Source organism: Argentina silus (assembly GCF_951799395.1).
Source record: "Argentina silus genome assembly, chromosome: X".
Lineage (NCBI taxonomy): Eukaryota > Metazoa > Chordata > Actinopteri > Argentiniformes > Argentinidae > Argentina > Argentina silus.
Window position 1 is genome coordinate 2,138,688 of NC_139653.1, and position 14,614 is coordinate 2,153,301.

Genomic DNA, 14,614 nt, shown 5'->3' on the forward strand with positions numbered 1-14,614 from the left:
GGTCAATTCCACAAATTCAATTCCGTTTTTCAGGAAATTCCAGATGCTCTTCTAATTCTCTTACATCCCTAAACTTCAGTCAAAAGCATATATCAAAGACTGACTTTACATTTTACAGTACAAGACATATCTAATTATCTCATTACAGAGCATTGAGAATAATAGAGTATTGTCATTATATTCTCATTATCAACCCCTGTTCACTTCAAAATATATAAAGGGACTCGTGATTTAAGACACCTAAAGTTACCTTGATTAAATATCTAATTAGAACGACGGCATATCATCTATTAATGTTACTGTTTAGGCAGCCCAGCTACCTGTATACTGCAAATTATTCAAACAAATCATGCAGTTTATTCAATACAAAACACTACATTAGTTTGTGTAAATAATTCCAATTCCAAGTATGCAATATGGAAGTTTGAAAACTCCCATGAATTTGAACTGACCCCAATCCTGGTCTCCAGTTATGTTTACATTCTGCAATTTATGTGGCGGCTATATGAATCCTCTTCCCAGCTACATCCTACTGATCTCCCGAAAATTGCAAATTTCTCTCCTGATCGCACATCAACAGATCAATATTTTGCAGCGAACATCTCATCTCAATAGCGTTTTAAGCAATACGTGAAAAAAAAATCTCTTTCCCTTCGCCTGACAGACGGCATAAAGTAGGGAACAATAAAAGACAGAACAGACAAATGTAGCATTTGGAGGGACAGAGAGCTGCAAGGGACGACTATCGGTGGAATCCTAACTCGAGATCTGCGCACATAACTCGATTCATTGCGCAGGTTCCCATTTACATAAATGCAAGATTAACACAAATGTTAGAGTTACGCGCACAGATCTCAAATTAGGATTCCACCTTATGAGCCCAGAGATGGCAGCTAATGTAGGTACTCCCCGGAGCCTATGGGGAAATACAAACGAACCCTTTCATAGAGACGCAGGCAAGCAGAACCTTTACCTAGGTTCAATGTAATACATCTACTGTATATACGTAGGCCCTCGTCGTTGGGAAACCCACAAAAATATGAATCACACCAGGAAAATAAACGCATGACCCTCCCATGTGCCCAATTAAAAAACACACAACCCTCCCCTGCCTAATAATTATTGTCCTGTCCCTAAAAGTAAAAAATAGTCGACCCAGAAAATGCACAGAGAGATAAGACAGTTGAAGGGTCCTTCCTTAACATTACTCACTGAGAAAACGGGAATATAATAACCCATGATTGTAGAATCAATAGAAACAGTTAAGGCCCATTTCAAGGTAAAAGACATACCCATGCATAGAGGTCTGCCTTGCCTAACACTGTAAACCAATTATCCTTCCAAATATATTCCTCATCATCATACAGCTAAAATTATAATCATCAAATAGAATGACAAGCTTGTAAACAGTGCTCTCATTGTGCCTTAAATGAGGTGCTGAATCTGATCCAAAGTTAGTTTCCAATCAGAATTGATCTTTGTTTATCATGTCTTGTTAATACTTAAGATTATAACTTTTAATGGCCAAGAGGTGAATTAAGACAGTTTTGTATTCCCTTCCAAGCCACTGTACAGTAAGGAACCTGATGATTTGTAATATCACTCCAAGCTAACTATACAGTAATATGAATCTCAACATTCTCTGCTCTCACTGCCCATGTAAACCCTGTTTTGACACACACACAAATCCCTCTTCCATTGGATAAGGCTGTTGGCTAGCGACATGCTTGTGACCAAGGGCACTGAGAACAACTTTGGTTTGCTCCAGTTGTACGATAACAATGACACAGAACAGTGAAGGCCCAACACAGGACATTCACATGGAAACGGCTTGGCTGTTTTGTTTCGTTGTAGTTGTTGTTTTTTTCTCTCCTCTGTTTTTTTGTAAAACAAAATAGATCCTCTGGAAGGTTAACATACATGGCTGGTGTCAGTCACTAGGCCCTACTCGTCGTCGTATTCTGTCTCCATCTCATCGCCCTGGTAGTGCGTTCCCTGTGTCGAGTATGTTCGGGTCTTCATCGAGCAGTTAGAGTCCATCAAGATAGCCTGAGAAGAGGGTAATTATCTATAGTCAGAATTTCAACAAACAACAGTGCCCATGCAGAAACAAAAAGGCCACCAAGAGTTTGTTATTCAGGATCAAGGTTCCTGAGACAAAATATGATTATTGTACAAATAGCCTACAAAGGGCTATGCATTTAGTCCTGTAGCTTTGATCAAAGACAACAATAGTACCAAGGCACATGCATTAGTCTCTCAAGAGGCTTTGTTCTTTCATTATTTTGACAATAAAATACAATCATGAGTCAATATCTAGCTTCAGTTATTCAAGTGTGCAATTATTCTTAAAATCATATAATGATTTTGAGAATATCATTATAACAATGCAAATTCTCTCATTTAACCCCAAGATATATTCAACCCAAATGGAAGCAAAGTTGCAGGAGGGACAGACAGACAGACAAACCACAAGCTGAGAATGAGGCTTTATGGGGTTGAGGTGTGCAAATGCAGGAAGAGGATGTGGTGGAGTGGTGCATGCATGGCACAGTGATGGTGTGCAGCTGAAGGTGGGGGTGCAGCTGAAGGTGGGGGTGCAGCTGAAGGTGGGGGTGCAGGCCATGGTCTGTCAATAAACTCTTACTCAAGTTCCCTGCCCCACTTGTCCAGGGAATGTCTATAAAGATGGCAAAGCTTGAGTGAGTGGTTCTTATGACTCTCAAGGAGGGCTTACTCTGCATCAGATGCAGGATGCACAGTAAGTAACCTCTGCTGGTATGTCTGTGTGCAGGCGTGAATGGTTTGTGCATGTGCGTGTGCGTGCGTGTGTGTGTGTGCGTGTGCGTGTGCGTGTGCGTGTTCAATATTTCTCACCATTTTCTCTTCTTTTCCGGGCGGACTCCTGAGGAAGAAGCAGAGGGGAGCAAAGAGGATATCCACAATGCCAATGATGGTCATGAGCCATGGGAACCCAATGTTCTTTGCTATGGGGCCTCCTATAGCCGGACCTGTAAGGGATAAGCCACATGTTAGTGAGCTAATGGAGAAGTGGAAACTAGAGAACATTACAGAATAATTTCAATAGAACAACAAGGTATTGTGTTGGCAAAGCCAGCCACTTCATCAACCAAACCTTGAAGGAGAAGCAACAAATTCATTTTTACACAGTATTCTCTCTGACCTTCCCCAACAGTGAGGACAATATGTATGACATATCAAATCTGTACACTGTTATTACTTCATACCACAAAACCATAACAATGAGAATGTGTGACAGAGTAGAGATGTTTCATATTGGTGTGGAAGCTCCCAAGCATAGGGCCTTGGGAATGTTATTTAAAGATCTCTGTGTGTCACATACCTAAAGCAAAGCCCATGCAGAAGGCCACATCAGCGATGGCATACACACTGCCATAGACAGACACATGTCGCAGGTCTACCAGGTAGCCCATGATAGGCATCATAGAAGAATCCACCATGCCTGTCATACACAACAAATAACATATTGAGTAATCAAATAGTGTCTGTTAGAAACAAAGTGTTTATTTCATAACCTGTGACTTTTGGTTCTATATGAATAGACTTACCAATTGCAAAACCAACACCGAAATTTGGAAGTATCAGACCATAGATGTTTGTAGCCAAAGGAACCTAGAGCATAAAACAGAACAGTAAAGTGTCTAAGACCCCCATGGAATCAAATACAAGTGAGTACTCTTTGGCTGTGTTTACACTTTGATATTAACATGCAGTTTGTGTCCAGATTGTATCCACATTCTTATCATGCCTCCATGTTTAGAAAGCTATAGATAATTTAAAAATATAGATTAAATACCTATGCAATAAAACGGTTGAAAAAACATTTCAAGCACAGGTGACAGATAAAATACTTTTTTGTATTTTTACTACCAGGTGAAGACATGCGGTACCAAGATCGAATAATAATCTGATCATCATGCTTGGATAGTAAAAGTCACATGTTCATACCAAGTATAAACACAGCCTCTGTTCTCTTCTGCACCATTCAGTACATCACAAAGGCATATGACAGCTTGGACCTAGTCTCTCTTGAAAAATACATTTGATCTCAATGAGACTAACCTGTATAAATAAAGGCTAAATAAAAAAATAAAAATAAAAAATAAAAAATAAAGTAATTCTCTGTGCACTGGGAATTTGCTTGTTGCTGGCTAAAGTACCTTTGGAGTTGACTTCTGAGCGACCTCTCATTCTTTTCGTAGACTCACAATGTGATTTGGAGACTAACGAGATAAGGTACTGAAGGACATTAACACAATGTCTCTAGATGGATCTCCTGCTACTGAGGATACTCAGGCCAGACAGACAGGGCCTTGCATTGGGTAGGTCAGCTGGATGCTTATCTCTCTGCAGCCTAAGCCTTTAAAGGATAAGTTCTGTTTTTTTTTTTCAAACATATCCTTTGATTCAAGGAAAATGGCCGCTACATTCTACCTTAAGGATGCTCTATTATAGTGTCTCCTCCCTTCCCTATATGAAAGCACATTCACAGCAAATTATTGCACCTTTGAAGACACAAAATAGTAGAAAAGGTAAAGGTTCTCAAGAAACTTAATGCGAAACATTATAGAGTACATCTCATAAATAATCAATTTAGTGGGCTGTGTGGTGACTAAAGTGAATGTGTATAGTATCTGGCATATTATTATATTGTATTCTACTCGGCCTAATGATAATGACGTCCACAGAACTCACACACAGGATGCTTATCCCCACGAGAATCATGCCGATGAGAGCACACAGCCATCTGGGGAAAGAGGAAGGAGCTGCTCAGAGCCAATCACAACAGTCCCTCAACCCACTGTTTCTCTGTTCTGTGAGATCACAAAATCTGATTCATTAGAATAATAAACTTCATATAAAGCAATAGAGGAAGCAATCTGTCCAGCTGATTGAAATAAGTTTTTCTTGAGGCATTTTGGGGAATTTTTTTGTGTCAAGGTTTTGTTAGTAATCCATCTAAGAAAGTCTTCTAAGAGGTTTGAAGGTCTACAGACAACATTTGAGTCCAAACATTTGTACTGTCATTCTGCGTTATGTAAAACTGAGAATGAAAACTAATAATGTATGTGTGACCAGGCTTGTGCATAATCAGCCAACAGTAAACAAACATGTTAGCAAACACTCATATACACACACTGTGACTCCAATAAACAGCAAACACCAAAACCTGCCAGTAAAAAAAATCTAATTTGGAGCTGCTCAATAGCACCGGAAACAGATATAAATGCGAGATACAGATAAGAAGACAGAAAAAACGGGGAGTAGTAATTTCCCTCCCTACCTCCCAATTTTGTGCGCAAGAACGCCAAAGATGTTGGTTCCAATAAGGTAAGAGATGCTGGCTGGCACAAAGGCGACACCTGAGAGAGAGACAGAGAGGATTGTGGGTATGAGGGGGGGTCCAGATAAGAAGGCCCATTATCAGTCTCTATCGTGGGGCTGCAGCACGTCTCCCAGACACTGTAATGAAGACTCGCGCTCTCCACCCTCCAGCAAATGACACCCTAATATCCTGCCTTGTCCTCCGCACCACCCTCAATCTCTCTCCTTCCCTTCACTCATCAACACACATTGCTTTTTATCTGTTCTAGATCTCATAGACAATGCCGCCAAAAAAAAGAAAGAACTAATAATGCCGGCAAAGAAAAGGTATGATTCAGTTTCGATACAGAAGGACACTGAACGATCTGGAGAACTGCTTTAGGAGTTTTGATCATTTCAAATGATCTTATTATACATATGAAATCCCTATAAAGACATCACAGTCATCAGCAGCATCATTATCAAGTTGTTGAGCTATGTTGTGTTTTCAAAACCTCTAGGCTGAAAGAGTTGGGATATCTAGGCAGCAAAATGGTATCGTGTAGAGACAATAGAGACAAAAAAGAAAAGAGATGTCTAAATACCTAGCTGCCATTTGCTTGGACACATGGTTTCCATCATCCAGATGGGCAAGGCCGGCTCTAGCATGGCGATGGCCATGTTTGCAAAACAAATGGAACCTGGGAAGGAAAATGTGATTGAGGATAAGTGGGCTGAGGGGCCTGGGTGTATTATTGTCCATATTCACACATTCTCTGTGCCTCCATCAGCCGCCCCCTCCTCTTTTCCCTCAGACCAAGTATTAGGCCACCCTGGCCCAAGGGCCTGGTAATTTAAGTGGTGAGGAGGCTCACCGACACATTCATGTTTTTTTCCCCAGCATTTCAGCATCTCACATATTCAAACAACCCCCCCCCCCCCCCCCCCCCCCCCCCCCCCCCCACACACACACACACACACATCTATTCTGATGCGCAGATGACCCCTTTTAACGTGCAGGCCCACACACTCACAATGCTCCCTAGCAATAATACTGTTCTTAACCCAGAAATCAATTGGGGGGCTCAATGTTTTCCTTTTCCTAGCTCAGGGGACAAATACAATTGCTAAAAACAATTTTAGGGGACATCTATTCTTCTGCCACCTCTTTGCTTAGTGTGAATTACTGTCAAATGGATACCACAGATATTACTTTGGTGCCAGGTAAAAGTTGTATTCTTTTAGTCTATTTTAGAACCTTACCTGCAGCGATAAGAATGTATGGATCTTGCATCAGGGACAATATTGAGTTCCCTTTCTGGCTCTATACGGAGAGAGAAGAACAGGAAATTAACAGCTGAAATGATAACCATCAGTTTAGAACTGAAATGATAGCCATTAGAACTGATCAGATGCAAGTTCCATTTGCAAAAATCAGAGAGCCCTTTTATGGACTTCAGTGTTCAAAGACTCAAACACACCTCTCCTAATTGCTACAGTGATGCTTGTGCTCCCCACCCCCCTATTCCACAGTCACGTGTGCTGCTCAAGTTATGCTGAGAAAAATACCAATGGATGGATCACTCTCTCTCTGCTCTTAGAGTACGGTCTTAATGAATGGGGAATGGCCACATTAGCGAGTTCACTAATGACTAGCAAAGCACTGACAATAACCCCTTGTCAGCCGCACTAACGCTGTCTTTAAGCTGAATGACCGTGTTTCTGTTTGGAAACCACAGCCACGAACAGAGATGTAGCAACAGCAAGAATTATGTTAGGCCTATAGCCCGTTCCATTTTTGGAATTAATCTTCAAAAACAATAATAATATCCACTGAACATAAACATCCATCCGTGTTATGCACAACAAACGTCTGAGCTTCATTGGTCTAACAATCACAGCCACCATCTGTCATCTGACACCCTGATTGGGTCTCTCTCGCTGCCTCCTTGGTATCCATGGTGACTGATACCCATCAGCCCCATAGATCAAAGTCAGTGGGCCTCTGATAGGATCTGTACATGTCTCCTCTGAGCGAGCGAGACACCCATCATACCAGAGAACCCCAGCCCATAGCCCTGGATGACTTCCTTCATAAGTCAATGTCATACAGGTCTTCACTCATGGACGGTTGTTGCTATGGGCTGGAGTGTATTTCTAGATGTATCTGTTCACATACTGTCGCATGAGACAAGAGACGAAGAAAAGTGTATTTATTCTCTGTTAAATCACTTTCAATGGCCAGTGTGCCATTTTGATGATATAACATAGTAACATAGGAATCTCTGAGAATAATGTGGCATTACATGAATTCATTACACATGCATAGAAATACACTATTGTGTTATATCACATTCTACAGACATTTGTATACAACTAACCAAACCATATAGACACTTCACTCACCTCTGCTATCACCTTGGAGGGCTGGAGAATAAAGAGTTGGAGTGCTGTTGAGAGACACAGAGGCTGAATTTAGTTACACAAACATACTGCACCATACAGATGTCTCCTATTTTGGAGATGAGAAAGAGAGCTTCATAGTAGCTTCATAATTTTTTTATTTAAAAAACGTAAGGTGACTGAGAACGTATTCTAATTTGCAGCAATAATAATAATAATAATAATAATAATAATAATAATAATAATAATAATAATAATAATAATAATAATAATAATAATAATAATAATAATAATAATAATAATAATAATAATAATAATAATAATAGAGAGAGCAATGCCATACTACCTCCATCCAGCACAGCCAGAACAGCCAGGATGAGAAAAGGTGCAGTCTTCCCCACAAACTCATACATCACACTGCCGAATGGTGGGCCCACTGGGTGGAGGAAAGAAAGGGTGGTCAACAGTTTGAAGGGTGAGGTTTCCTCCAAAGCCCTTTTAGGTTTCTACACTCGCACTAGATTTTTTTATAACCCTATGTGCAAATAAATAACACATTTAAGAATACAAATTAGAATACATTTCAGCCAATCTTGGTGTGTCGTTGTAAGGCCTCTTAAGTGCTCAGCTGACGATATAAAAAAACATTATCTTCCTCACACTTTGAAGAGATCAAACTAGACCTCTATAAGCTTTATAAGCAACATGCCTTTGATTTGGTAGGAGTAGGGGAGTTTATCCCAAACTTATTTAAAGTTATTTAACCTATGGACTCAAGTTTTTGGACAGATGTCTTGCTGCTACATACTTTACAACTTAGTTAGGAAGTTTGACATGTGAACAGGGTTACATTGGATTATGTATACGCACCCAGTACTCCCATGGCGAGGCCACCCAGTGCTATCCCAATAGCATTCCCTCTCTCCTCATCATCTGGGTACACACTGGCAAGCATACCCATCCCTGGAAGAGAGAAGAGGATAAGGAGTTGGTTAAGTTATACAGTGATGTAAACCTGTTAGTTAAGTTAATTTAAATGCTTATTAAATACAATGCATCCGACTCTTGATCATTCAATGTGTCAATGTTTTGACACATTTTATGACAACTTTTTGGGTGTGGACCACATTGTCTTGTGGCTAATTCCAGAGATCTTACCAGCCACAGAGGAGCAAGAGGAGCCTACACCTTGTAGGGATCTGGCCAGAAACAGCAGAGTGTAGCTCGATGAGAAGGCGAACACTTGACAACAACAACAATAACAACAAATATTCAGAAAAAAAGACAAAAAAAATACCCTTCATGAAAATACATCATTAGGATAGTTACTGTACACAACTGTGTTGTTGTAACAGCTGTGGATGAGGGGTTCTACTTACTGATGGTTGACAGGAACATGATACAGAACCCAGCGAACATGGGGATCTGGTATCCTATTCTGAAAGGACATAGAGACATCTTTTCACAATACAATAAAATATATTACATATATAATTATAGTTAAAGGGAAAAGGAAGCAAATAGAATGAGAAAATAAATGTTAACGCAGTGCATAAAACCTTCCTATCAGATGCAAGTTTTCAATGAACAAGACCATAGTGACAAAATCTTGAATTATAAGATTACAAGTAGGTGAGCAACCTCGAAAGGTGTCTCAGAATGTCCCATAAGGAAAAAGTCTTTGGGTCTATGGCAACCAAAATTCGGAATGGGACGACAATAAGATGGTCTCTTGTTAAATCAGATAAAGGTGTGAAAGAGATTATTCTAATTGCAACCAAGATTCCCCCTGAGATCAGAGCATCAATTAGTATACACCTGGGCCTCATTTCCTTATTAGATAATCCAGTTGCTATCCCATCCAGTGGATGCTCTAAAAGGCTTAACATTAAATCTGCTTTTCGACCAGACTAAGAGTGCCTTTCATCATAGTTGGAGAAAATCCTCTGTCCATTTTCGCGACTATTTCATTGAATAAAAATTACAATTCAAGATAATTATGATAATGATTTACATTTTCCATCTTTATTGTCTCAGTCATTGGAAATAAAAACAATATTTCAGTTTTTTGCTCATGCAATTTCAATTCACTTAAAGGTCCAGTATGTAACATTCAAGCTTTCTAAACGTTTTCTAATGGTTGTAATGACTATGTTTAATTGGAAACGATCAGGGAATGAGATATTTCATTTGCAAACACTGTTTTTGTCCAGAAATAGCGCTTTCTAAAACAGAGCAGACACTCGATTTACATATTATGTTATAGTAACATGCTGTTACTGCCAGGGGTGTTCTAGAGTAGTGAACTCACCGATTTTCGCCTTTCTGTCTTTGGCGGCTGCCTCTTCGAATCGTGCGTGCACGCAGAAACACAACAGCTAATGTCCGACACTGCAAGTCCATTTCAGGGAGTTATATTATTGTTGTTGGATGTTGTTGTTTGGAACTTCTAACTGAATTTCGCTGCGATGTCCAGGGGTGGCAGATTTCCAACAAACTTACGCCCTGCTCCTTTAATATTAACAACATTGAAAATGAACCCACCGTTCTCCATTGACAATAACTTTGGCCTAGGCCTACTTCATTGCGGTGAATATATTGATATTCTCATTTATAGCATTGCCGGGAAATAGCCTACGTTATATCATGTAGCTGTCAATTTATGAGTTAAATCTGATGAAATTTCATTTCACATCTGGTACAAAATACATTGTATTACTAAATGAGCATTCCTACCTGCAAACATGTTATACAATAATGTGCCATTTTATCAACCCCCCTCTGTTTGAGCCTGACCAACGATGAGTCTATGTTAGGCTTTTGTTCATTCATTCATCTTATTTCATCCTTAGGAATTATTTCGTAAGTGAGAAATGATTACAAAGTGGATTCTACTATCAGAGATAGTATGAACTTCTAACCTCTAACCTCAGTTCCTGGCTATTGCGTACAGTGCATATATAAGCCTGGAATAACAACGACTCAAAACTGGCCTTAGTGGGAGTGAATTTACTGAGTATTTGTCATTATTTAGCGAATCACACGGCTGTGAGGCGTAGCTCCGAATCAGAAAGGTGTGGTGTGCAAACACTGGGGGGAAGTGCTGCTTGAGGCCAAGTAAAGCCAATGCATATTCGCTGTTCATTTTCGACAGCCTTTCTATTGGCTTAATGAAGGCCAAAGTTCGACGCATTGGTACACCAGACCTTTCTCGCATTTGGGCAGAAGTGTCTGGGAGCGAGACTAATCGCTCTTTGACTTAATTCATCTTTAGCTTGGTGACCTCAATTGTGATTAATTAAAATGGGCGGAGAGCCTCAGATATAGCGTTCCCCACCGTTTGCTACTTGAATATCTATCTGTTACTCAGCTAAATTTAGGCGGCTTTTTGGTTGCAAGTGAATTAAATTTTGCACGCAGCTGATGATCATCACTAGCTGTTCTCTCTGCGATCTACTGCCTGCCTGGATTAACTAACCAGATGTAAGCACTCATTTGATCGCTAAATCAGAACGTTGATTTGCAATTGGCCCTTTAGAATTCAGTACATTGTCAATCATATACCTGAAAAGATTGAAATACAATATCTAAGAGACAGAACCACCTGTCTACAGCTCCTCTGACATTAGACAGAGTAATAGCTGATTTGTAGGGCTCTTTGTTCTCAGTACCTGACATGCATGACTTGCCTTGTGTTGTCCTTTCTCAGATGGAAGGTGACTAAGGGGAAATAATAGGATTCCGTTGTTTGCCTCAATTACAGCATATTTTGGGGGCCCAGCTGAGACAATAAATACTGCCTTTGATTTGTTTGTCGATAGAGCGGCTTTTTATAGTCCTTTGGCGACAATTCCATCAGAAGATGCTTCACAGTGATATTTCTTTGGGACACTGGTCAGTTTGGAATATCTATGCTCACATACTGTATATGCACATGTACTGTATATGCACAAAATAACTTATGTTCATAAAAACACATAATTGAGCCATTTAAGGCATACAAATAAAATAAAATCTTCAATATAATAACTGTCCCTGCTTACAGTACATGCAAGGCCGATAATATTGTATTGTGATAATACAAACAGGCATCCATACAGCAGACATGCATACAGGCATGTGTATACTGTAGCCAACCTAACTCCATCCAGTAAACAGGAATTCAGCTATATATGATCAGGCTTGATTAGATCTAACTGGCCTCAAAATGGCATTATATACTGAACAAATGTTGTTATCGTACAGCATTTGATTTTCCTCCCTGTCACTTCAAACGAGAGTCTATTGCTGTTCTCCCTCTCCAATTTACTGTGATTTGCCTTAGATAAGAACATAAATGTTATTCAATAATGACCTTTGACTAAGTATCCAGAATGCAAGGGAGGCTGAGTCACCATTTTGGCTCCAGGCTGCAGTAGCAGGAAGCCATTGTGACCTGGGAGGCACCCGTCCCAGCATGTGGGTACACACTGAACTCTGAAGACACATTGGCCCCGTCTGCTGTCATTTCAGTTTAGTGTCATTCATATTGATACTAAAATATGATCTGTGTATCATATTCATCAGCCAAAAAACGTAATTCTTGTAGAAAATGGTAGGCCAAGGCCACACTTCCCGCTGGGACCATAAAAACTGAAATGTATGCACTCACTGCAATGTAAGTCGCTTTGGATAAAAGCGTCAGCTAAATGGCATATATTACTCATAATCATAATGCGCTAAGGATAGCAGTCAGTGAGTGCCATAATTATTCAAAAACTGTACAGGGATAGAAGAAGCCGCACAGAACCAAGGTAAACACAGTCTATGAACAAATCTCCCAAAGTCCCCGTTACTACTGTATGATCTGTTCTATGCAAACCACTTCACAGCTGACATTTCAAAAGAAAAAAAAAACACCTCCAAAAGTAGAATAAAAGGTCAGTGTATAAAAAGCTACAGTATAGGAACACAGACCACACACCACTGTGGAGATGGGACACATGACGGCCAAAGCCCCGAACATGGCGGTTAGAGAGTGTCAGAGAGTGTCAGTCACCCACCTGTTGGTGAGTGGCCCGATGAAGGGGTTGACGATCAGCTGTACGGTGGCCTTGGAGGCGAAGAGCAGTCCCACTCTCACATTCTCATTCAGCAGTTGGTCATCTGCTTTGGGGCAGTTGAGATCTGAGGTGTTCTGGGTGATGAGGGCCGAGGTGGGGGCAGGGATGGTCTGAGCTAAGGGTCTAGGTGAGGAGTCCTCTGGGCCTCCGCTGGTTACCTTGACAGAGTTGTCGTAGAGGGACACGATGGTCTGGAAGGTCCCAGAAGGGCCGTCTGGTGAGGTTGTGTGGTTCTTGGCGGCATTGGCTGCTGCATTGTCAATTGTGTTTAGGTAGCTAGGAATGATGGGAACTGCCATAGAGATAGAAGATGTTGATAACATTTTCAATCAGCTACATTCCTGTATACAGACCTCCAGAGATATTGCTGTAACATATTGAATTGAATAAATCCATTTTTGCTTTTTGAGGTTGACAAGTGTAGTAGCCTATTTTAAGTTAATTCTAACAAAATAATTGGCCTCATGAGGATGGCTTCTACGGTGGTTCTAGGATGGTCACTATAGTTGTGTATCTGGATTTGTCTCCAATGATTTAGGGCTCACTGACGGGCACCTATCCACCCATCTGAGGAAACAGAGTCATGTCTGTATCCAGTTCCCAATGGACAATGTACTGAAGACACATTTGCCTCTGAGGGCGCAATGTTGCACCCAGAAACAGCCTACTGTATCAGGGTCATGTAGAATCTGGTATCGCTATGAGATGTATTGGTAGTGACAGTGATGATGCTTTCAAGGTAATCGCAAGAAACTCAGAACCCTTGCAAGAAAATATTGGGAGCAGATTTATATTTCTTATCCAAAAACAGTCAAACAAATCCACTGGCTCTCAATATAGGCTACAAGTTTTCAGTTGGTCAGAATTGAGCTTCAAATCCTTTGGTCAAAAATATATTTTATTTGTCAGTTACGAAAATGTACTTCCCCTTAACCCTATGTGACAGGGGGTTGGCAACACATACAGTGATTGGGATACATATATCTTCTGGCAGCACAACAACGATAACAGGCACTGCAAATACCTCCTACTTGTTAATGTAGGCTAATGAAACACAATTAGCATAATCAAGAGGGTCATGTTGATTTTTTAAGGATTGTATAAATAAATGTGTTGCATAATAGAACAAATATTTAGAGGCACCACATAATAAGCAACATGTACTTTTCATCATGTTGAAAGATATAGCCACATATTTCCCACTGAGATATCTGTCTGATGTTTAAATATGTGTCTTATATTAATTAAATGGATGGTCCAGCCTAATGCAAGAGTAAGCAAACAATTAAGACAAGCAACAGACTAGCCTATGAGCACTGTACAACAGAAGGTTTAAGTTTTTTTCTTTGGAAAAGCAATAGCAAGGACGTTGAAATGAATGATCTCTGTTTCCTACCTCAAAGATAAACAATTGAATTGTACAGAAAACAGTGTTAAAGAGAATTCTGATGGAAATAATGAAAAAGAATGAAATCTTGCAATATGAGTAATATAGTACAATGAATATTCAGATACCTCTCCAAACTGTTGATTTATTTCCAAGAACAAACGGTTGACACAACAGGTTGAACACAAGACACGAGTATACTGGGGACCGCACATGTAACAGGTGTGAAATGATTGTACGTACCGACCACCGTTAGAAGCATATTATCCAACAGCAGGGCGATGAAAACGATAACTAGGATCAACTTCCTCGACTGTCTCTCCTCTCTGAGCCATGTCAATAAGTTAAATTCTCTGAGAGTGTCTAGTCTTCCCAT

The 14,614-nt window shown here is 40.2% G+C and overlaps 1 protein-coding gene across 1 annotated transcript; it reads right to left on the bottom strand.

The window, feature by feature from the left end:
• Positions 1–1,786: 1,786 nt before the first annotated feature.
• On the bottom strand, positions 1,787–14,614 carry slc18a2 (solute carrier family 18 member 2; the record flags this gene model as incomplete). Its single annotated transcript, XM_083696234.1, has 15 exons — positions 1,787–2,049; positions 2,878–3,011; positions 3,365–3,484; positions 3,591–3,654; positions 4,738–4,789; positions 5,327–5,405; positions 5,952–6,047; positions 6,610–6,670; positions 7,753–7,796; positions 8,096–8,185; positions 8,620–8,712; positions 8,908–8,991; positions 9,129–9,187; positions 12,792–13,143; positions 14,482–14,614. The coding sequence occupies 15 exons, from the start codon at positions 14,612–14,614 to the stop codon at positions 1,945–1,947; spliced, it is 1,566 nt and encodes a 521-aa protein (XP_083552360.1). The 3' UTR covers positions 1,787–1,944.